This window comes from Diorhabda carinulata, chromosome X (assembly GCF_026250575.1).
Source record: "Diorhabda carinulata isolate Delta chromosome X, icDioCari1.1, whole genome shotgun sequence".
Lineage (NCBI taxonomy): Eukaryota > Metazoa > Arthropoda > Insecta > Coleoptera > Chrysomelidae > Diorhabda > Diorhabda carinulata.
Window position 1 is genome coordinate 15000765 of NC_079472.1, and position 22262 is coordinate 15023026.

A 22262-nucleotide genomic window follows, 5' to 3' on the forward strand; every position below is an offset into this window, starting at 1 on the left:
GTTTTCATAGAACAATAATTTGAATTGTGATCCATGGAATTGTTAACCTATAAGTTAATATTACATTTCTTTGAAATTTGAATACCGCTAATTACAAGTATACGCAATTAAATCGTTTTTATGAAATTTTTCGTTCTTGTTTGTGGTTTACATCAATATGACCCATACAGAAAGGGTTGTTATTTTAATAGACATGGACTGTTTTTATTGTCAGGTCGAAGAAAAACTTAATCCTGAATATGAAGGAAAACCTATTGCAGTTGTACAATATAACGAGTGGAGAGGTGGAGGGTAAGAACAGTTAAAATTAATTGTTAGAATAATTAATTTGGCGGGTATTTTTTTACTAATGAAATTTGAAAATATTTGTATCATTAAAATAAACTATTTGATGGGAAAACGCAACTTTTAAAACAGGTTTTTTATTTATGTTTTATGGATGTTTTCTTACCATGCCTATTACTTTTTATTAATAAAGAATGAACACAATAATATTTTTACTTTCTTGTTGATTCGGCTTAACACATTGATTACGTATTAATTTATTATTATAGTTTGTAATATTTTGATAAAAACAAAAGGAGACCTAAAATCAAGACTGATCATTACAATAAAATAATATAAAAAGGTCTTGAAAGTGAAAGTTCATTATCTAACTAAACATAGAACTACAAAAAACCTCTTTTTTATAGAAATTGAGCATTAACCAATGTCTTATTTTGCTAGATAGCTAAATTGAATATTAAGTTTGACTCTATCCTGATATCTTCACTCATAAAGACATTTGGCAGAGAATTCTAGACCTAGGGAATCCGGAATTTCATCATCTTTGCTACAAAATCTCCACTCTTCAATTTCTACTATATCTAATTACATCAGATGCTCTTGAGGTGTAAATGGTTTTTGCTTACCTCCAAATATTTCTTTTCTACCCGATTCAGGCTTTAAGTTGCTTAAACTGTTAAGTCTGGTATTATAAACTTTAGATTCAAAATATTCCCATAAAAATCAGTCAATTCGAATATAATCTGTATAAAATCTAACAGCTACAGCTGTTAAAACGAGAAATGTGTCATTATGTTAAAAGCACATTTTTACATTGCTGGAAACTTGGATATGAATCAATATTTTTCCTTTCTATTCTGCTTAATATAAACTATTGCAATTTCTGTAATTTTGAGTGATATTCATTCTGTGTTAATTACCCTTACACTGATTTGTCCTTCAAACTGAATAGGAACCAGTAACTTATAGAAAAACTGTTTTTCACTGAAAATGGAAAGATTGAAATTAGTGGCAGTAATAGGAAAAAATATGCAACTAAGCTGGAATTTATGGAACCTCTGGTGATATTCATGCTGAACACATTCTCTGAAACGCGTTTCGATAATTTATATTCTTCAAAGACTGAAGTTGAACTCAAGTTTGGTGAATTTCCCTTTTTGTAACTCAATGCCAAATTAAGCTTATAGAAATTAATTCTATTAATAAATTCTATATGAACAATGTGCAAATTGCAGTGTATGAAATCTTTTCTATTATTCTAAATAAAATGTGGTTATTTTTTGGCGCTGGTTTGCGTAATCTCATTGTATCAAATAAATTTTTACTTATTAGGTGACGTATAAAAACATTTTTTGTAATCATCATAAAATTATTAGAATAATTGCAGTTAATTATCCAGCTAGACAGTGTGGAGTAACAAGACATATGAGAGGAGAAGATGCCAAACATAAATGCCCAGATATTATATTAGCGAAAGTTCCACAAATTAGAGGAAAAGCAGATTTAACAAAGTAAGTAATTTTCAATCAAAACTGTTTTTAAATCATTTTGTTTCAAAATGGTCTTGAATAAATAAATAATCATCAGTGAAGTTATGCCTGTTAGGAGTAATTTCTACCAAGCAATTCAGGATTTAAATATGATGGTCGATCAAATCGATTCCTACCATATGAACTAGAGATTCTTTTTAAAAAATCCATTCATGAATTTTGGGGCCCTAGAACACATTTTATCAAAATTTCATCATTTCTACAGCCATATTCAATTTCCCATTGGAAATAATTTGATATTTACCCTCAAAAAAATTAATGTTTATCCTGTAGAGGTAGTTTTTTATAATTTACTTCATCTCCAAGAAATGCCTCTATTCACGCAGGACTTATATTCAAAATATATGAAGAACACAAATTTTTTGACATATTTTTGTTGTAAAATTGAATTCAGTTTCTAAATAATAGATTATAACCAACATACAAAAAAGTTTTTCAGTTTTCCCTGAAAAAGAATTAGCAACTGTTGTTGCATCAAAATTTGAACATAATTTTCTGCTCATAGTCAAAGAAATGATTAATAAGTATGAAAATATTAGAAAAAAAATAACTCTCCTTTTTCCTCAACGAAGTCAAACAGTTAATTGGCAAAAAAGTTACCCCCTTTCACTATGAGTGACATGATATTGTCAACTAAACCAAATGTTCATTTTTTACCTTCACCCTTTTAATCTTAAAAGTTTGTCTAAAAACTAAAAAATTTTTTTTCTAACAAAATTCTGAATTTGTAACTTTAGTCACTTAAAATAATTTGAAGGTGATAAATATGGACACACTTCAAGTCATTAATATAAACTTCTTGTGCTAAATGTTGCAATTTTTAAGATACAGAGATGCTGGAAAAAGAGTAGCAGATGTTTTGAAAACTTTTACGGCTATATTGGAAAGAGCATCAGTGGATGAAGCATATTTAGATGTAACCGATGAGGTTTTAAATAAAATGCAGAATGGAATTGATGATATAACTGCTGATAAATTGAAAAATACTCATGTTGTTGGTTATGAGATGGAAGATTTTGTGGAAAATTTATCAAATGCAGAATTCACAGAAAGCAATTTAAAGTTATGCTTAGGTGGTATTATATGTGAAGAAATAAGAGCAGAGGTTTTAAAACAAACAGGTTTATATTATATTTTATTTTTAATTACATCTATTATAATAATTAATATAATATAAATACAAAAAAAAAACTCAAAGTTTATTATATTTTTAGGATATAAATGTTCAGCTGGCATAGCTCACAATAAAATATTAGCGAAACTTGCTTGCGGATTACATAAACCAAATAGACAAACTATTCTACCGCAAGATTCGGTTGCAGCGTATTTTGAAACCGTTCCTATAAAAAAAATTTCCGGTTTAGGTGGAAAGTTTGGCCAGGAAGTGTTAGAAGTATTAGAAATTACCAAAATGGGAGAATTAGTGGAGTTTTCCGAACATCATCTCATTGAAAAATTTGGAACTAAAAATGGGTGAGAATTTGATTTATATCTCTTCAACATTCAGCATGATCAATTTTTTTTGACGTGGTAAACCTCGAAACTTCCACTCTTTAATGTATATTTTGGTTTCGATATCATAGTGTGCAGTCATGGTAAGACAAACCTCTATCTTTAACTATTTGTCTAATAGTCATTCATCGATATTGCAACACCAAATTCTGAAAAAGATTTTAGCCCATAGTGGCAGTTGTAGGCCACTAACTGCTTTTTCTTCTATACACGACATTTAATTCAAGACGAATTTGTCTGTTTCAAACGTATTTAATCACCGCGTAGCTCGATACGATCCATTTTGTAAGCTACAGATTGACAGTTTCTAGAAAGTATTATAAAGATCAAGGGCGAAGCAAAGGGATCCACCCTCGTAGAAATATCTTATATGACGTGATTGATCAAATTGCAAGCGTTTTTCATTCTATTAAATCTTCTGTACACATTTTTCCTCACAAGGCGTTGAGGTACTAACGGTTTGGAAAATTGAGGTTAGTATCAGTCATTTGAAAGGGCAGCTACCCTACAGGATTTTGTTATAATACTGTACATCTTTAACTGTATAAATCCGAATATGAATACTGTATTAAAACGAAATTTTAAAATCTTTTTCAGTTCATGGTTATATAACATTGCCAGAGGAATTGATACGGAACCTGTTGTGTCAAAACTAATATCAAAATCTATCGGTTGCTGTAAAAGATTTCCTGGACGATCGTCTTTAACAACTTTCGCTGTAATCCAACATTGGATGAATGAATTAGCCTTAGAAATATCCGAGAGGCTGCAAAAAGATATAAAGGAAAATAATAGAAAAGCGAAACAGATGGTGATCAGTTTTTCCCAAGAATTGAATAATAAGGTTATCAGTAGCTCCCGTACAATTTCATTGAAATCTTATGAACGCTCCACAATAGCTCAGGATGGCGCAGAAGTTATTAAAAGGAGTTGTCAGAAACCGAATGATTCTTACAATGTTACTTTTCTTGGGATCAGTATTACAAATTTTCAAGATTTGAAAAAATCTAGTAAGGATATAGCTTCGTATTTTGCAAAAATTAATGCAGATAGACCGATAACAAACGACATTCCGATTCAATTAGGCGAACTCATTTCAGATGAAAAGAATCCGGAACAAATTAAAAGCGATAATGAAAACGAAGATTTAGAAGACGATACGAATGCCGCACACAGTGTCTATTCTGCTTCAACAGAAGATTTAGAAGAGGATCCAAGTACATACATATATTTCGAAGATATTTACCCCGAGTTTGTTTCAAGTCAACCTTTAGACAATTATTTTGGTAACGATAATGAACTAACATCTTTAGTATCGCAAGAATGGAATAAAATCGAATTAGAAAAGAGAATGAAATCATCCCAATCTTTTTTCGAAAAATATTTCTCCAATTCCGAATTAGAAACTTCCGATAAGAATATTACGGAGGTTAACGATCCCGAATGTGTAGAAGCGACTAATTCGTCGAATCGTGTAAACAAATCGGAAACGGAAGTATCACCTAACGAACATTATTGCCCCGAATGTAAAACTTGTATTCCTCTAGAAGATTTCGATAGTCACAGTGATTATCATGTAGCAGTAAAGATACAAGCGGAATTAAATAAACAAATCGCCTCTACATCTTATAAAACTCCAACTACTAAAGTAAAACCAAAAAAAAACTATTCTAATAGCAATATTAAAGATTTTTTTAGACCCGCGTAATTTTATTTTAGTGTAAATTTTATATTATTTCAATAAATAAAATCCAGTTCATAATTTACCAGTTTATTCATATTTTTTTAATAAACAAAAAAGATACAATCAATAATTATATTATGTACGATGTATATTTAGTCATCATTGTGATCCATTAAAATATTTCGAAATGTTGGGATATCTATCTGGAAGAAAATCCTCATTGTCTGCAAGATTAGATTGAACAGTCGAACGTAATAAATTCCTATAAGCGTTTTGTAACTCCGTCGATTCTCCGGCCGCTTCAGCTACAACTTCCAACGGCGCCACTGGCGTTAGTCCACTTACGGTTACAGCATGTCTCACACTTTCTAAAATAATTAAACGTATTAAAAAACTTAATCACTTTTATACTAATATTAAATATTACCTGAAATCACTTGAGATAAGCTCCCGTGAGGTTTTGAATTTGTGACAATTTTTCTTCTCTTACTAGGCATACCTGAGAGGTATGCATCGCTGAAAGGTCCTTGAGGATTCTGTCTTCTCTGTTTTTGTGCATCTCTAGTTATAATTGGAACCCAATCCTGAAAATGTTGAAATTGTAATAGAAATCAATTAAATATTAGAATAATACCTCTGGAACTTGACCGTGCCATGATTCTGATCCTATGACTACATCTTCTAATGGTTCCGGATCATTTGTTAAAATTTGCCGATTAATTTCTGTTCTTATTTCTTGAACATCCACGTCCATTTGCTGAACATGAAATACAATCACTCTATAGTAACTATTCAAACATAGGAGAAAAGTGAACAGAAGCAAGAATAAATAATAGAAAACAATATAACGAGATTAAGAAATTGAAATAAATGAAGAGAAAAGTTACCAAAGGAATAGATGACAAAAGAAAGTGTAGAAAATTCTATGAAAACAAAGGAAAGATACTGATTTCGTGTTAGTTAATAACACTAAAAACAATGGATAAAACTCTTCGCACAACTATATAGAGAAGCAGAAGATGGTTTAGAAACAGATGAGAGTATAAAAAGCTATAGTTCAAAAAAGGGGGCTAAAATATTAGCATTTTTTACATTTTTGATATTCTACTTTAAGTATGCATTTATTCAACAATAACCGTAACGTTACTTCCTGAAAGGTTTTTCAAAGTTTCAACATTTCTGTGGTAATTTTTTCTTCTCCTATAGTTTACCTCTATCCAATTTAATTGGAGATGAAATGAATTAATACCACACGAATTTTCTCATCATCCCCACCCAATTCGCCAACAAACAACTGTGGAATCAATGGAGCAGATATAGAATGAATATTCAAATGATGAGCATGAAATTTCTTCAGAATTTAGTAACTTTAGATCCAAAAGTCCTTTTGCCACATTAAGCTGAATATTTTATAATAAAAATTATTCCTACCTCTACTTCTGGTTCTTTCTGCACGACAGTTTCTTCATTATTCGTAGTTAAAACCGACCGACTTGTTCTGTGAACGATGTAAGGTTGTAGAAGGCCTTCTGGCACGCTCAAATTTGCAACAATTTGTCTTAACTGTACTAAGCTGGTCATTACAGTCCAATTTTGAATATCTTGGGGTATGTCTCTCATAAAATGTGTCTAGAAATATACAATGTTTCATGTAATAGTATATTTTAAATGTTTTTGGAAAGAGAAACTCCTTGGGTAAAATAGCGACATTTTCATGCGGGATACGGTATATTTTAGAAATAACCCTGGTACAGGAAGTATTATACTCTACAGAACTGGGATTGTGGTGATTTTTTAGGTCTCCTTCAGATAAAACAAAATGACTCGACGAACCAAAAATCTTTTGGGTAGTATTAGGTAGGTGTTTAGTGCCACAGGGGGTACATCTACTGCTATATAATTCCCTCCCCATTTGGGCTAATAGATGATTTCACTAGGTTACAGGAAAAACGCAATAAACCCATTGCCGACGAGCGGGGAGGCAGAGTTTACGAATAGGTTTCACCTGATGAATCGTAGTTTGAAATAGTTATATTTCAAGTACTAGAATTGAATTAAACAATAGTAGTTCCAAACTTGCCTACTTGTAATAGCAGGGGAATTAATTGACATAAATCATGATAGCCAAAAACGACATTAGAAGGAGTACAAGAGGAGGTAGCCTAAGCCCGATAGACAAGCTGTCTTGAAGAAGAGACTGAAAAGAATTAGTGAGAAAGTAGACGACGTTAAAATAACAATTATTGACAAAGATAAAGATCAAAGCACGATTAGAACAAGTTGATAATAAGAATATTGAAAGGGATTGGAAGAAAATGGAAAGAAAAGGATTTGTTGAGTTAAAATAACAATTATTGGTAAAGGAAATATAACAATATATTAAGTACTAAGGAAAAGGATTAGGAACAAAAATATATAGAAGAAACGATTTCATTTAAATTTCTTACCATTATCTGTTCATAAACTTGTTCAACTCCCCTCTGAGCATTCGCGCTCGCTAAAAGTGTTAACGCTAAAAGTTGTTTAGCAGTAGTCAAACATTGATCTATTAGAATACGAGTAGTGTTTGTAGTTAAATGAACGGCTATGTTTATTATATTCGGTAATCTCTGTCTAAATAATTGTTCAGCAGATCTAACCATATCAATATCATTTCGAACTTGCAACGAACCCTAAAAAAACTGTTAAAAAAACAGACTTTTTAATTTATCAGATTACTTACGAAGTTCTCCAGAAATGGTTGCATTTCCCTGATAAGTCTCTCAATTCCTCTATCAATTCCTGCCGGAGAAATATCACCCTCACATATTCTAGTTCTGAAGAAAGTTTGAATTTCATTAACATTCCTATTAATAGGATCGACGTTACCATTATACAGAGTAAATAAATCTCTACAAAATAAATAATTGTAATTACACATTTATACCCTTAAAATGATAAATCACTTACAAGAGTGTGAGGTTTCTTATTAAAAGCATTATCAAATCAACTATGATGCTTTCACCTGGTACATATTGATCATCTTGAAATTGATGGAGTAGTTGATCTATTGTGGGACCTTGGCGCAATAAATCCGGCAAATTCTAATCGAAACAAATTAATTTATACATTAGTTTCATTTAAAAAAAGCAGTACGCAAAAAAACTGAGGCTATTAACAGATTTCCAAAAAGAGAAATTCCAATTTTCATCCATGTTTTTCCTATAGGGCCACTAATAACTGATACATTGGTCACAACAAAACTTAAAGTATCTTGATTATCCTCTAAGGCTAAAAATACTAAGTTCAGATCCACCCCTGCCTGAACTAAAAGTAGTTCTGGGTAACCATTTGCCCAAAAATTTATCTATGATCATCACCACTTACCATTAATTACTAATAAATCACATTTGGTCATATAATCAGCCTCAAGATAACAATTATGAGACTTATCTAAATTCACAACTACCCCTGCTAAAGCTTTCACATTTTGTCTAGTAATTTAAAACAAATTAATCATCGATACTTTTAAGACAATATGCTCACCACATTAGGGATGATGGTTCATCACGTGATTACTAGATAAGACCCTTATAACACCACCGTATATAATTAACTGTACCATATTTCAAACTATCAATACTTCCACTGTAGGGCTGCAGGTGAATCATTTTGATGGGGTCTGCCTCTGCGACTGTTAATAACAAGGGCTTGGAGACCCACATCTACTAAATACTAAAATGGTATAAGGATGGCTCAAGGATGAATGGCTTCACTACCAAAATAAACAAATTTTTCTAGTTCGGAAAATGTTGCAGAAATCTGTCATGGAATGAGGAAACTGTACTTTGATATCCTTCATCAATTCAAAATACTTTTCTTTCAAATTTTCGATTTTATGGAAAAGAAAGAAGTCTTATGGCGATAGACCTGTCAAATAGGATAGCTTGCTAGCTAGTTTGGACCCCCACCCAGTCAGGCAACAAAGGCTATGACAAGGCCCAATTGGACCAGAAGCCATAATTGGTATAGCTGAGTAGTCTGCTCGTAAGACAAACTCTGCGAAGATGTTAACACCTGGCAAAACTGCGAGGAATAAACATTTGGTCTTCACAGTTTGCTTAGTAACGTGCCTCAAAGCACATCAGCGTTTGGTAGTTTTATTAATTTTCATGTGATTGTTGAACTAATAGAGCTCTCGAAGACATCTTCAACTAAGAAACTAATTTAATATTTAAATTAATACTCACCAAACCACCAGGCAAATTTGATAATAAAGAATTTAGAGAAGCTATATTTGGCGATCCAAACATTATGTGGTCTCCATTAGCAGAATTAGATGGGGCGTTAGAAGAATGTCTAGTTCCTGATTCTGTACTCCTTCTCGTATCTGATTGCGATCTAAGAGAATCGTACATTCCACTCAATAAATTCATTATATTTTGTTGAACATTTCTTTGATCTCCGGACGCTGCCGGTGTTTCATTACTAGATGACGCGTTCGATGTATTCGAATTGGGAGTTGCGGAAGCAGTTGGTGCTGTTGTTGCTTGAGGTTGAACTCTCCTTCGTGAAATATGATGTGAATTGCATGGTAAAAACGGATCGAAACCACCTGAAAATAAATATGAGAACTAAGTTATACCTAACTGAAAAATAAAAAAATATAACGGTTGTCTCATCCATCAACAAAATTAAATTTTAAAAGTTTCTTGATTGTAGAATGGATTAATTCCATCTTTTGTAGTATTGTATGAAATTTATTCCTGAAATTGAAATAATCAATTATTACTTCTTATTTTCTCTTTAGGACGTTGGATAACGTATTTTTGATTTTAATTTGTTAATCAAGCTTTAACATATTGCTCCATTTATTTTTATATTAGATTGGTATCCTTAATTAATAATCCAACACTATTAGTAATATCTATGTTTTGTCGTCTCCTCTAAAGTCCACCCAAAAATGTTCCCTTGGAACTTCCTTTCTCTAGCCTCAAACGCCATCTTTTACAGTCTCTTGCAAGGACCATTCCGTTTGTTGCACCATCTTCAAAGACCTCGTCTCTCAATCTTAGTCTTGGTCTCGCTCTACCTCTACCGCCCGTTGATATGACCTTAAAGTTTGGGCACGCTGGTGTTGATGCGTGCCCACCTAAGCCTGCCAATCTTGATTCATTTAACTTGTCCAGGTGTTCCCAGACCATGTTAGATCTCACGAAATTAGAGCTCAGAGCTCAAACAGTTGCTTGGCTAACGGACACATTGATACTCGCCTGTTTGCGATAATTCTTTTCAAGTTGAATTGAAAAATGCTTGGAGAGTTTCCAAGGCTTTCAGAGTCTTTGGTTTTGGGTCCTTACACTCTTATTCCCACTGTTCTATGGTGCAAAACAATTCTCGGAGGAAAAAAAATACCCATCAACTGAAACATATGTCCAATTTGAGGGGAAAGAAACATCGTTCCAAAAAAAATGAATAGAAAGGAAAAGCGAGGGAACTGATAGTATCACTTTAGCAAGGAATTAAAACTATAAATAAAACGAAATTTAATTAAGAAACTTGTTTTTTGTTCACTGTATCAGGAACTGATTGATCTATATTTGAAGGAAATTGACTAGTTTATTAATACTTAATAATTAACAAACACATTGACTTACGTATACCTTGCATCGCTTGTTGGGCCAAATGTACATGAGGCCTTGAAGTAGCCCTTGTATTTGTTGATGTTGTATTGGCCGTTTGCGCATTTACCCGGATTTGTGTAGGTTGATTGGGTGTAGATGTTGCTGTTTGTCCTGAACTAGTAGTAGTAGTAGTAGTTCGTTGGGTGGACTGAGCTGGTGTAGGTTCAGTGCTTGCAGTACTTGCATTGGGATTTGTTATATTACGGTTTATGATTTGTCCAGCCATTTGCATTAGAGACTGCAAAAATTCTGGTGGTGGTCCATTTAAGGCTCCTCGTATAACTTAAAGCAACAATCATATTTTAAATATTTCAAGTTATGAAGTTTACAATTAATACAATACACACTCACACACAAAAACACGTAGTTAAAGGCTGCTTGACATAGTGCAAAATAACATGCAATTTCTTGCAGGTCAAAATATTTTCTCTTGTCATTGCATCATAGCTGCCACTAACAAGTAAGCAACAAAGTCAATAATTATATCTGCTGCTGCCTTGGTTTTGGAGCCTAATGGACAGGTTGGTTATTAAACCAAACATAACTAGATTTCTACCTAGAATTGCACCTTGCACATAATAAAAATGGCACCAAACCGATTGCGAGATCTCGCATGAAACAGTCAGATGTACTTCTTCTGCGCATGCTTTTTATTAAGAAATATTGCATCATGTCAAGCGGCATTAAGACAGATTTGCAATGACCAAAAAAGATGATATGATATAATTATACAGTCGCCTCAATACATGATTATAAATTTTCGAGATATCTTGATATGAAAAGACATATTATCGTGAATTAGCATACGAAGCACAAAAAACGAAAAGCCCAAATGGAAATTAGCGAAACAAGAACACGTCACTTACAATCATTAGCTTGATTAGAACCAACAACCGTTGTCTCCAAAGAATCAATTGTAATACCTTCAGGTGTAACTTCCATGAAAAATTCTACATTTGGATTGTTTAAATTGAAGGAACCAGGCTGTGAGTTTTCTCTATTTGGTACGGTATTACTACTACTGTTGTTTGTTGTATCAGTGGTATTTGTAGTGGAAGCTGTAGTACTTTCAGTCATATTGGTTTGTGGTCTAGGCTGATTCACGGGTCTTATAGAGCGGATTTCCAAAGGCAATGGTTGTACTCTCATTGCTGCGTTAGTAATAAATGGCAACCCAACGAAACCTATGAAAAATAAATGTAAGATCGTTAACAATAAACAATATTATTTAGAGAATATAATATGTATTCCAAAAAATTTTTACTGCATTTTTTAGAACGTCCCCCAACAGCTGATATTTACCATTAACTGAAAGTGAGTTTAGGCGTAATCTTTGAGGTCTTTTTGTTGTTGGAAATGTTGGGTTTGTTAAAAATTCATATAGTGCCACGAAACAGAGCAAATAAATGAATAAATGACTTGTCATATGAAAAATTGTCCAGCCCATGTGAAAAAATGCTTAAATCGTCATCAATATTATCATATGCGAAGTCACCTGCTGATTGAGAAAAAAATTCAGTGATAAAGGTAATCATTCAATAAATCACCAAAATTAATACGGATTATAAATATTTATTCAGACTACAGCATAAAACAGTATCAAATTTTGTCCTTTCTGATGAAATATTGAGGCTGGTGGTCCAATACTTTCATTTCTGGTAATATGTTCCAGAGCTATGTTAGAGTATTTCTCCTACCTTGAGCTAATTGTATATTTCAAAAGTATGCTAAGTATTGTTGTCTTCTTAAATATTGTAACTTTAATTTGAATACTTGCAGGTAAAAAAAATCATATTTACCTGGTTGTATAGATATAGCTTGTCTAGCATTTGTAGTGTTAACATTTGCATTATTGGTAGATGGCGCTGTTGTGGTTGTAGAGGTTGAAGTGTTGTTCGAATCTTCTGCTGTAGTCCCTGCTTGGGACGTAGCGGGTTGAGATACACGATCAGCCGATAAATTAATTTGTGCCTGAATAATATAATTCATATCTCGCAAAACATCTTTAAAACTGTAGTAAAAAACACGAATTTTTTTTTAATAGCTGTGTATATATCAAAACAATCAAATTGAGATTTTCACTGCAAAATAATGAGTCTTAAAACGTTCAAATATGTATTTACATTTAATTTTTAAGGAATCATGAACAATTATGTCCCAACAATTTTGTAAATTTCTTTATGATCAAACATAATTCATTTAAAAAAAATTACCTCTATTACCTCAACTTGTATTGGAATGCCTGTTTGAACTACAGCAGAATGTTGAATAAGAATCGGACGACACAGTAACGGTCTTGGTGGTGGGGTTCTCACTCTTATTATCAAATCACTAAGGGAATGATAAGCATGACCCAAAAAATGCATAACTTCAGACACTCTATTCAGCATAGTTTGTGTTGATCTCTGGTTCTAAAAAATAAATATAACTTTTCACTGAACCTATATAAACATATAATTGGTCGAGTTAAATAAGAAAGCAACACCATATGGGTTAAAAAAACTTTGTGGATGTATATTGTTTGGGGAGTTTCTTTAAAACTCCAGATATTTTGTCTCCTCTCTTTATTTTGCCTCGAACATACCTAGACCCCAAAGGAAGCTATTTTTCTCCCACTTCACAAGGTATTAGCATGACGCGTTTGAGACGGTGAAGCCCTTGCCTAGAGTTCCCTTGGAAGTTTTGATACCTTTGTGACAAGTCTCATATGGTGCAGAAACGTCGACAATAAACTGAAATAAAAACCAAACGCGACGAAGATCAGATTTGTGACAGGTAGAATACTGTATAACTCAAGAAGAAGATCAATATAGTCAGAAAATGTATCAAATTAGAGACTTAAAATGGGAAGAGGTAACGAAAAAATCCAGTGCAGAGGGATTACAAACATATGTAAATACACTAAACCACCTAAGGGTAGAAAGGGATTAAGTGAGTACATATTATGAAGGATTTGTATATTCATATACTTACGTCTGTAGTTACTTCAGGATCTTCATTCATAAATGTTTGATATCTTTCTAAAAACGGAGCGAATCTAATTTGTAATTGCCCTAACATCGTTAGTAATTCCGACATTTCAGCAGTTCTTGAAGCATTTCTAAAAAAATGTTAAATATGCGTCATTGCATTGTAATTTGAATAAAATTGATTCCTCATAATGTTTTCCATTTATATCTGTTACATTACTATCAATTTAGTTATCAGTTAGTTTTGTCGTCAAATATGTTTACCATTTTGTTAATTATTGTTGTGCAGTAGTCAATTCTGTTGTATGATCACTTCCAAAACTAAAGAATTTAATTTGTCGATTTATAACTTCAATTTTAATCGAAATATTTATGTAGACAAATAATACTTAATATGAACATTTTGTATATCTTGATTTTACTTTTGGTATTTATTCTTGAATAACACTTACTCTGGAAAACCATTAGCTGATGATCTAGATTCAGCTGTCAAATTCTCAGTTGAAGATGATCTAGGAGTTGCACCTAGAGGTGTTGCTTCTGAAGAGCTAGGAATCGAAGAAGGTCTGCTGTTTGATAGAGTGCTGAAAGTATAAACCTAAATAAATATTTGCTCATTTATATACAACAGATTTTCAAATTGATAAATAAATTGATTACATGACTTGTTACCTTGGATTATTTGAAGCATTCATTAAAGTATTCTGAACGGCATTTAATACTTCATCAATTGGTTCTATATTATTTGGTACAACAACCCTCGCTTCGATTACTGGAGTTACTTCTTCATCTTCTTGATTTTCTTCGGAAGCTGGTTGATCTTGGGATCTAGCAGTTGGATTTTCTAACATCTGTATAACTGCTTCTGCTCTTCTTAGCATTCTAAAAATAATTTTTAAATACAAATATTCAATTTAGAATAAAATTAGAAAGATTTAAATCATTGGATGTCAATTTTAGAAAAAGTAGTAAAATATTTAATTTCTGTCACATGTTATTTTAAAGTGATTTTCATAGAAAAGAGACCTTAAATCAAGACAAATTATCACAAAAGAGTTAAAAGTTAAAGAAACTAGGGAATATATCTAACAGCAAAGATTTTTGGTATCAATAATGATTAGAAACTATTATTTCCGTTCATTAATCTTTAACAACATATTTTGTAAAATATTGCAGTAACCTACCTCCTTGCAACATTTAAACGACTACCAGAAAGACTATGTGTTGGAGGTGGAGGTACTATTCCTTGAGATTCCATCAAATTTCCAGGAAATGCCATAGAGCCCAAATACATTGCATTGCCTTGTTCCAAGCCCCGAAAGCCCCTAAATCCTCTACGTTGTGGTTGGGGGGAAGAAGATCTACTGTTTGATCTCGGCGTAGTACCAGGTGGTGGTCTTTGGACCAAATGTACAACTTTTCCATTGACATCTATTGAAAAGTATATAATTTATATAGAATGTTACAATTTGATTGAAAGGAGCTGCAACAAGTATAAACTGTGGAAAAATTAAAATTTATCAAAATTAACAAACTTGGTAAAGTGAACTTCAAGCTTCTCTTATTCCTTTTGTAACACAAACCTTCTGTGAAATATCCTAATCGAATATTTACAAAACTTACCATAATCGGCTAACTTCAAATTATCTTGCAAAACTCTACCACAATAGATAATACGCTGAGTGTCGGCAGCTATATTTACAGTATCTGCTATTTTGATTTTAAATTGCTCAACTGTAATCTAAAATAAAATTGGAATATTACTAAATGCATAAATAGTTCCAAAAGTAGCAAAGGTATATTTATTTAGTACTAAAGAATGAGTAATAGAACAGATTTGAAAAATAAAAAACTGGAATAACAGAATATCACACAATAGGATGAAGTTAATTGTTGTGATTTACATAATCAAAATTCATAAAAACTGTGAGTTACATAAAAAGGGATAGTAAAAATTATGATATGACACCTACATCTTTTGGGTATTATTTGAAGATCTGAAACTACCATCAACTAATTACTAATACTAAACAAATAATCAATATCATCAGTTAAATTGTATAGTAATGAATATGTAAAACGTGAATATATAAATATTAAATGCATTACCTAACAAGTTTGTAACATTTCATCATTTTTAACTACTATCCACCTTTTTTATAATGTAAAGGATTAATGTTTGTGTATAACTTTTAACACTCCATTAATTATAGATTAACAATTTAATATCCATTCAGTGGATATCATAATATTTGTGTAAAGAAAGAAAATTTGATTATTACTTACATCATCATCTACTGAGAATTGATGGTTTTGGGAATCCAAAGTTTTTACCGTCAACTCGATCATCTTGTTACTTGAAACAAGAAAATAATGTATGATAATGTTGGAACATATACTAATTAAAGTACAATTTTCGGCAAGAATGAAATATCTTTTCTACTTATAAAACACGTAGAAATTTAGTATTTACTGTTGCTAAAGTTTCTCATTTCTTCAACCTATATTTTATAGCGTAATTCAGAAATATCAAAATGGCTACAACATATGAAGTCCAGAACGTGAACTATCAAAACTGTCAAAATCTATTGAGCAGGATCGTTCCGACAGTACTCGCGCTCGATAAACGAAGAGCAGCTTCACGGGAAATAGCCTCGTAATCTATGGTTCTTAAAAAAATAATACTCAAAAACTTTATTTACTTAATGTTATCCCTTATAAATTTCGTTAATTGCTTAGTATTCTTCGTAGTAGTATTCTGATTAATAATCGGTAAAAAAATTATCAAAATTTATTTCCTGTGAGTCACTCTGAGTCACTGTTATTAACCCATAGATCAATCAGAACTTAGAGTTATCCCCACTTCATATACTGTCAAAATTTATGTTTTAGATTACGTCATTTCTTCATCATTTTATTTTTATAAACATTAGATAATACATATATAATGTTGAATACACTACAAATTTCTCGTTTATTTCAATTAATTTTGAGTGGCTTTGGGATGTTAACAACTTTTTATATGATTACTGAATTAACATATTTCTTATCTGTACCCCAAAAGTTAGAACCGTACTTAAAAGGTAGGAGAATGGAATATATATGTCTTAACCCAATTATTCTAAAAATAAAAACAACGTGCCAAATAATTTCTATTTTTGTTAATAAATAAGCATAAGTATTTTACAAATTCACAATAAATATAGTAAAAGGAATTTTTCATCTTTAAATTAATCAGTGTCTTAATATACTTTTTTATAAAATAAATGAATGCTCTAGTTAAAGGTTGGAAATTTCTACATTATATTTAAAAGATATATATCAGGGCACTTTGGTGCAGATTGTCATATTTAGTGTATGTGTACAATTTTTTGCTCTGTTAACCCTGGATTACTAATTTTATTTTTCGACGCTTATTACGAACCTTCGTCCTTTGGACTACAGTGTTTAATAAAGGGGGTTAAAAGGGGCTATTTAAATAAAATGTATACGGTTTTGATTTTTATTTCATAAAAATTATGTATTTATATTGTTTCTTATACTTAAATGAACTAATACGGCATATTTATTAATCAATACCTGAAATCATGGTTTTCTTGCAATATCAACCATTGAAATATTTAAAATCTTGAAACGATTTATAAAAATTATGGAAAACAAACTACCAGTTCTGTGGGATAGAGTAGGAATCTATAATATACTATGTAACGGTCAACTCTTATCAATACTTGGTGGAAAATCCTAGGATTTTATCTAGTTGAAGAGCCTTGTTACTAAGCCAGCAATACAAGAAAGATTCTTCAGTTCTGGAAAGTCTCCAGGGGGAGGGCGTCCAAAAGAGAATTTAAAACTATAGATAACAATAATGTCGATACAAGTGTTTCAATTATAAACCAAAATTACAACTTCTATGGCGTATTTCTTTGTTATTACTAGGAATATTATCTAATGGTTATGTTTTTTCAACCCTTCTACTTCAAACTGTTTCTTTTAGAACCAGAATTAATGACATCATGGGCTTTATTAACAAATATGATGTTATTATCACTATTTGTTCTTCAGCATTCATTATTGTCATCAAGTAGAGTGAAAGAAGCTTTTGAAGCCAGTGGATTTCAAGTTCTTCATCGCTCTGTTTATGTTATGTCAACTTCAGGTATTTTGTTGGTGAGTACTATTAAAGTGGGATCACTATTGACTTCAATTTGTATATCTTATTTGAAAAAATTATTTTTATGCCATTTACTGACAGAAGGATTTAGGGAAAATTTGAAGATAAAGATTTAGATTAGAGAAAGTGTAACAAGTTATTGGGAATCGGACTGATCTTGCACGATCACGCTCGATTAAATTAAATGAGTTGCAGTTATAGCTAATTATGTGTAGAGTATAACTTAATGCTACTATCAGTTTCCAAAGAAAAAGGTTTTGGTAATACACAGGGATGTCAAGAAATACTATCATTAAGGAAAAGCTAACACAACTTGCTAACTTACTTGATATTTGATTGATTTAACAGAGAAATTCAAGTGTCATTATTTTTAATTTTTTCTAAATTGTAATGATCATATGGAGAAATGAAGGATTTTGAGAAAGTTTCAAATTTGCATCGATACCATCCCAGAAGAATTGGATTGAGAATGTAAATGTAATAGACCTTCCAACTGGAATTGTGAGTTCCATAGGAAGTATTTTATAATGGGGCCCTTTAAATTACATTTTTATTTTTCAAGGGGGCCTTGGGGCATGTAAAGTTTGATAACCCTACCTTATATAATATTAATTATGAGAAAAATTTTGTTTTAACTAATTACTTATTTGTAGTATTTATTACGACATTGGAAATCTACACCAAGTGCTATCTTATGGGCATTCAATTTAAATTATAAACCATTATGGTGGTTATACGTTTCTATACATACTGTAGCATGGATTATTATATATGTTGGTAACATATGTTGTGATGTTACAGAACTTTTAGGTATTAAACAGGTAAAAAATTATTCCATTAAATTTTTTTTTATTAAATAAACAATACTTCTAATGTTTGGACTCAATTTTGGATTTTTACAAAATATATTCTGATATTGACAATTTTCATGATCATATTAATCAATAGGTCACTTATTGAATTTAATGTTTAACTTATAGTTTCATTTTATTTTTTTGTATAGTAATTATCGATACTACAGGCTCTCCAGTCGTTTTACACCTAGTCTTAAAAAGATATTTTGTGGCTGACTCTGTATCTAATTGTCCTGCTTCCAAAATTCGCAACTTATCTCAAAAGGGCTATTTTTCTAAGGGTTTTTATTACACTTTTCCTTTGAGGTACATTATTAAAGTACACCACTAGTTTAAAGTCGTTTCTGGACATCCGAAAAGTTCCCAAGAGTACTTATTTGATATGGTTATGAATATTTCGAATTGTCTTAGGCCTGTAGTGTTTCTCCAGTAGGACTCCATCTGTTCCGCTAGCCATCTGGTCAATTCATTGTTAATGATTGTTAATGATATATCTGATATATCTAGATGCGTTTTGAACTTGAGGAAGATCTTTATTGACCCATGAACCGTTTTGGTTGGTCTGTGAGCTGTGCATTTGATCTAATTTTCTAGCTTTATCGATTCTGGAATGTTTAAGTAATTTTAATTTTTCTGTCTGTAAAATAACTCATATGGAGTTATGAATTAGGTTTCATAACTATTCCAACTAATTAAAAAAAGAGAAAACTAGTCAGGTTTGTAAATCATAATCAATATTTTTATTACAGGTATATTACAATATTATGAATTTACCTGATCCCAATTTAAGAAAATCAAAACAGTGGCAGAGGCTTAATAATCACATTAGGCACCCAAGCTTTTTAGCATTCGCTTTAATATTTTGGATAAGTCCTATAATGAGGTAAGCCGATCACTATTTAATGCAGATAGACAAAACAAAAGTTAAGAGAAAGTTTATGACAAAATTTCAATTTAATTATGATTTTTTATTTTATTTTCCAATTCATATTTAATTTTAAATTCAACAGTGTCGGACCAAGCAACTAATGGGAGATTTTTCTTGGTGTTTTCACCATTATGAATACATAAATCAAATATATTTTAATGGTTTAATATAGATATTAATAAAAAAAATTCATTACAACTAAGGGATGATTACCACCTTAAGAGGCATGGCAGAGGACGGTGACCCTAGAAGCCTGAAAGAATCCAAACGATTCATAACCATTTCAGCAACTTCTTGAAATGTCCAGAAAAGATATTAAACTGATGCTTGCTTTTCTGATCAACCATTTTAAGACACATGGCAGAGGATGGCCACCACAGATTCTTAGAACAAGCTATAGAAAGAACAGAGCAAATATCCTGCCGGTTCCAGCAAAAGGCTTAGGTACCTCGAAGAAGTAGTGTCCTTTGGAAGTGGAACAAAAACCCACAACCTTCTGGTCTACTTATTTTAGCAGCAGAACAGTGAGATGCAAAATATTTTTTTAGGTATTGGTGCAGAAAGACTGAAAAGCCATAACGACTCCCCAAAAAATTTATAATCTATATAATTGAGTCTCTTTATGTACACCATTGGCTAATCACGTATTCAGAAGAATATCTTTAATGCCAAAATTACCACTGTTTCAAGTTTTATTTGAAAAATACATGGCTAGGATATAATAATGTGAAGCATTTTTTAATACTAAGCTATAAATTTATGTGTGAATTATGTTTTATCCTGAAATTTTTTTTTAGCTTTGACCGAATACTCTTGGCTGTCATCTTAACTACATATATGTATATTGCATGGAATCCAGATGGAAGTGATTACGATTATCAGAAATATCAATTTGAACGTAAACATTTTAGATTGGATCATTTTTAGAAACAACTAAGATTTTTTGAATCGGGTATGGTTGCTTAAAATGAAGCAAGACAACATTCCACGTAATACGAGATGTAATTATATTTCATAATTTATCAGTTCGGTCTCATTTTTACTGTAATTCTAGGAATAAATCTAGTTTACTCCGACTTAATAACCAATCAAGTTTCAGTTAGATCAGCAGATTGTAAAAGTGATGTTTTCGTCTTGTTAGGTAAATCCAACCCTTTTCCGGTGTGTGATTTTTGTATTTATTTTTAGTTTTGAGGCGTTCACAGCTACACTGAAGAGAAAAAGTTTAGTTTTGGTTAGTAATAGCCATAATGCAATATTTTGACCTTGCAGGATATTTTTTTAATGTTGTTTTGCTCCATCTCAAACGGGCTTAATAAATGAACAGAATTCCATGACTTCCCATGGTTAAGAACCATTTAAGATTTACGACTTGAAAAGAATACAATTTCAACTTTTGGTTTATCGCAAATTCTTTTGAATTTATGAGAAAAAAATTGTACAAAAGATTTGAGTAAAATTAAACTCAAACTTAAGTGGAGACAAAGACTCTCCAAGGTCCAATTAATACTCTTTGCAATTCTTGCCTTAATTAACACCAAAACTTTTCTAGAGTTGATGGTTGAAATCTCTGTTTATTTTAATACATTTCCTAATCAAGTTTTTTTAACTCAAATGTGAAACCTTCCAGCCTTGATTTTTGACCAATTGAAAATAGGAAGTTATTACTTGTTTCTTCACATTTTTAATAAACACATTTTTGCTCCATTGATTCTGATTTTCCACACATTGCAAAAAGTGTCTTAATAGTTAAAGTTGTGACTAGACCAGACTATTACTGCCTTTGAATAACACAAATTTGGAAAAGTTTTTTCCTCTATGACTCGATCAAGAGTTCACAATGTAATGAATTGCATTGAATGCTTAAATTCGTAATCTTAGTTGATAAGCGACACTAATTTGTATTTTTTTTTATATTTACAATGATTTTGACTATATATTAACAAAATATTTTCTTATCATGCAATGAAAATGTATATAAATTATTTATATATAGAAACAGTATTTGTTATTACCTTTATATTATATTTTGGATTGTCAAATAAAAAAGTTTTCCAATTTTTCTTTTATTATAGTCAATTTTAAGTAAATACATATATATTCTAGTCAAAAGAACTTTTTAACTTCTAAGAAGTCCTAATACAAATGCAATAAATATTTTGAAACCGAATAAATAAACTAAATATTTAGTATCCTCCTCTACTTCCATAACCGCCACCTCTACCTCCAAAACCACCTCCTCCTCTACCACCAAAACCACCTCCTCCTCTAACTCCAAAACCACCTCTTCCCCCATATCCACCACCTCCTCTGTATCCTCCATAACTACCGCCGCCGTAACCTCTTCCACCTCTATACCCGCCGCCTCCATTATTGTAACCACCTCCCATTCCTGAAAAAAAAAATAAATAGTCTAGATTTAACACTCCATAATATGCACATCGATCCACCTCACAACTTGCCTAATGATATCAAAGGACTTTTGGTAACGTTAAGTGAGGGCCTATCATAAGTCCTATGAACTCCATTAGGATGACATTTTGGTTATTGCTATTCACATTCACATTATGGAGTTTCAAATACTCGTTTGTGGACCTATTTTCATAATTTTGACATAATCCTATCTGGCAAGATCAGAATTGGTTC

The 22262-nt window shown here is 31.5% G+C and overlaps 4 protein-coding genes across 12 annotated transcripts in view; 2 read left to right on the top strand and 2 right to left on the bottom strand.

Moving 5' to 3' along the window:
* LOC130901777 (DNA polymerase eta) lies at positions 1 to 5113 on the top strand. The gene is made up of 5 exons (XM_057813375.1): positions 1 to 291; positions 1662 to 1796; positions 2661 to 2956; positions 3050 to 3308; positions 3945 to 5113. Exons 1-5 carry the CDS (start codon positions 158 to 160, stop codon positions 5053 to 5055), a joined length of 1935 nt encoding a protein of 644 aa, XP_057669358.1. The 5' UTR covers positions 1 to 157; the 3' UTR covers positions 5056 to 5113.
* On the bottom strand, positions 5103 to 16423 carry LOC130901774 (large proline-rich protein bag6). 8 transcript variants are annotated; one of them, XM_057813368.1, is made up of 18 exons: positions 15950 to 16423; positions 15287 to 15404; positions 14848 to 15094; positions 14336 to 14545; positions 14116 to 14247; positions 13668 to 13794; positions 12917 to 13105; positions 12494 to 12665; positions 11561 to 11878; positions 10674 to 10976; positions 9261 to 9625; positions 7981 to 8114; positions 7754 to 7922; positions 7479 to 7703; positions 6463 to 6660; positions 5666 to 5788; positions 5459 to 5615; positions 5103 to 5399 (listed from the first exon to the last, which is right to left on the bottom strand). In XM_057813368.1, exons 1-18 carry the CDS (start codon positions 16010 to 16012, stop codon positions 5191 to 5193), a joined length of 3459 nt encoding a protein of 1152 aa, XP_057669351.1. In that variant the 5' UTR covers positions 16013 to 16423; the 3' UTR covers positions 5103 to 5190. The 8 variants fall into 8 exon arrangements, with proteins under 8 accessions (XP_057669351.1, XP_057669355.1, XP_057669352.1 ...); XM_057813372.1 differs by having other exon boundaries at positions 10668 to 10976; positions 11618 to 11878; positions 15950 to 16265; XM_057813369.1 differs by having other exon boundaries at positions 10668 to 10976; positions 11618 to 11878; positions 12908 to 13105; positions 15950 to 16265.
* LOC130901779 (nurim homolog) lies at positions 16272 to 21674 on the top strand. The gene is made up of 5 exons (XM_057813377.1): positions 16272 to 16746; positions 17658 to 17830; positions 18488 to 18655; positions 19438 to 19571; positions 20414 to 21674. Exons 1-5 carry the CDS (start codon positions 16611 to 16613, stop codon positions 20541 to 20543), a joined length of 741 nt encoding a protein of 246 aa, XP_057669360.1. The 5' UTR covers positions 16272 to 16610; the 3' UTR covers positions 20544 to 21674.
* LOC130901773 (dosage compensation regulator) overlaps positions 21675 to 22262 on the bottom strand; it is a 10734-nt gene continuing 10146 nt past the window's right edge. For both annotated transcript variants that reach the window (XM_057813363.1, XM_057813364.1), the window contains one exon: positions 21675 to 22008. In XM_057813363.1, the coding sequence (XP_057669346.1) occupies positions 21803 to 22008 (206 nt within the window). In that variant the 3' untranslated portion in view covers positions 21675 to 21802. The remainder of the gene's footprint in view (positions 22009 to 22262) is intronic.

Excerpts from the sequence above, each read along its gene's own strand:
- LOC130901777 (XM_057813375.1), top strand. The coding sequence starts at position 158 with ATGACCCATACAGAAAGGGTTGTTATTTTAATAGACATGGACTGTTTT. Across the intron at positions 292-1,661 it reads AACGAGTGGAGAGGTGGAGG|AATAATTGCAGTTAATTATC; the intron begins GTAAGAACAGTT and ends TAAAATTATTAG. Across the intron at positions 3,309-3,944 it reads AAATTTGGAACTAAAAATGG|TTCATGGTTATATAACATTG; the intron begins GTGAGAATTTGA and ends AATCTTTTTCAG.
- LOC130901774 (XM_057813365.1), bottom strand. The coding sequence starts at position 16,012 with ATGATCGAGTTGACGGTAAAAACTTTGGATTCCCAAAACCATCAATTC. Across the intron at positions 13,795-14,115 it reads TCAGCTAATGGTTTTCCAGA|AAATGCTTCAAGAACTGCTG; the intron begins GTAAGTGTTATT and ends ACATTTTTTTAG. Across the intron at positions 5,789-6,462 it reads AGAAAGAACCAGAAGTAGAG|CAAATGGACGTGGATGTTCA; the intron begins GTAGGAATAATT and ends TTTCATGTTCAG.
- LOC130901779 (XM_057813377.1), top strand. The coding sequence starts at position 16,611 with ATGTTGAATACACTACAAATTTCTCGTTTATTTCAATTAATTTTGAGT. Across the intron at positions 16,747-17,657 it reads GTTAGAACCGTACTTAAAAG|AACCAGAATTAATGACATCA; the intron begins GTAGGAGAATGG and ends TGTTTCTTTTAG. Across the intron at positions 19,572-20,413 it reads TGGATAAGTCCTATAATGAG|CTTTGACCGAATACTCTTGG; the intron begins GTAAGCCGATCA and ends ATTTTTTTTTAG.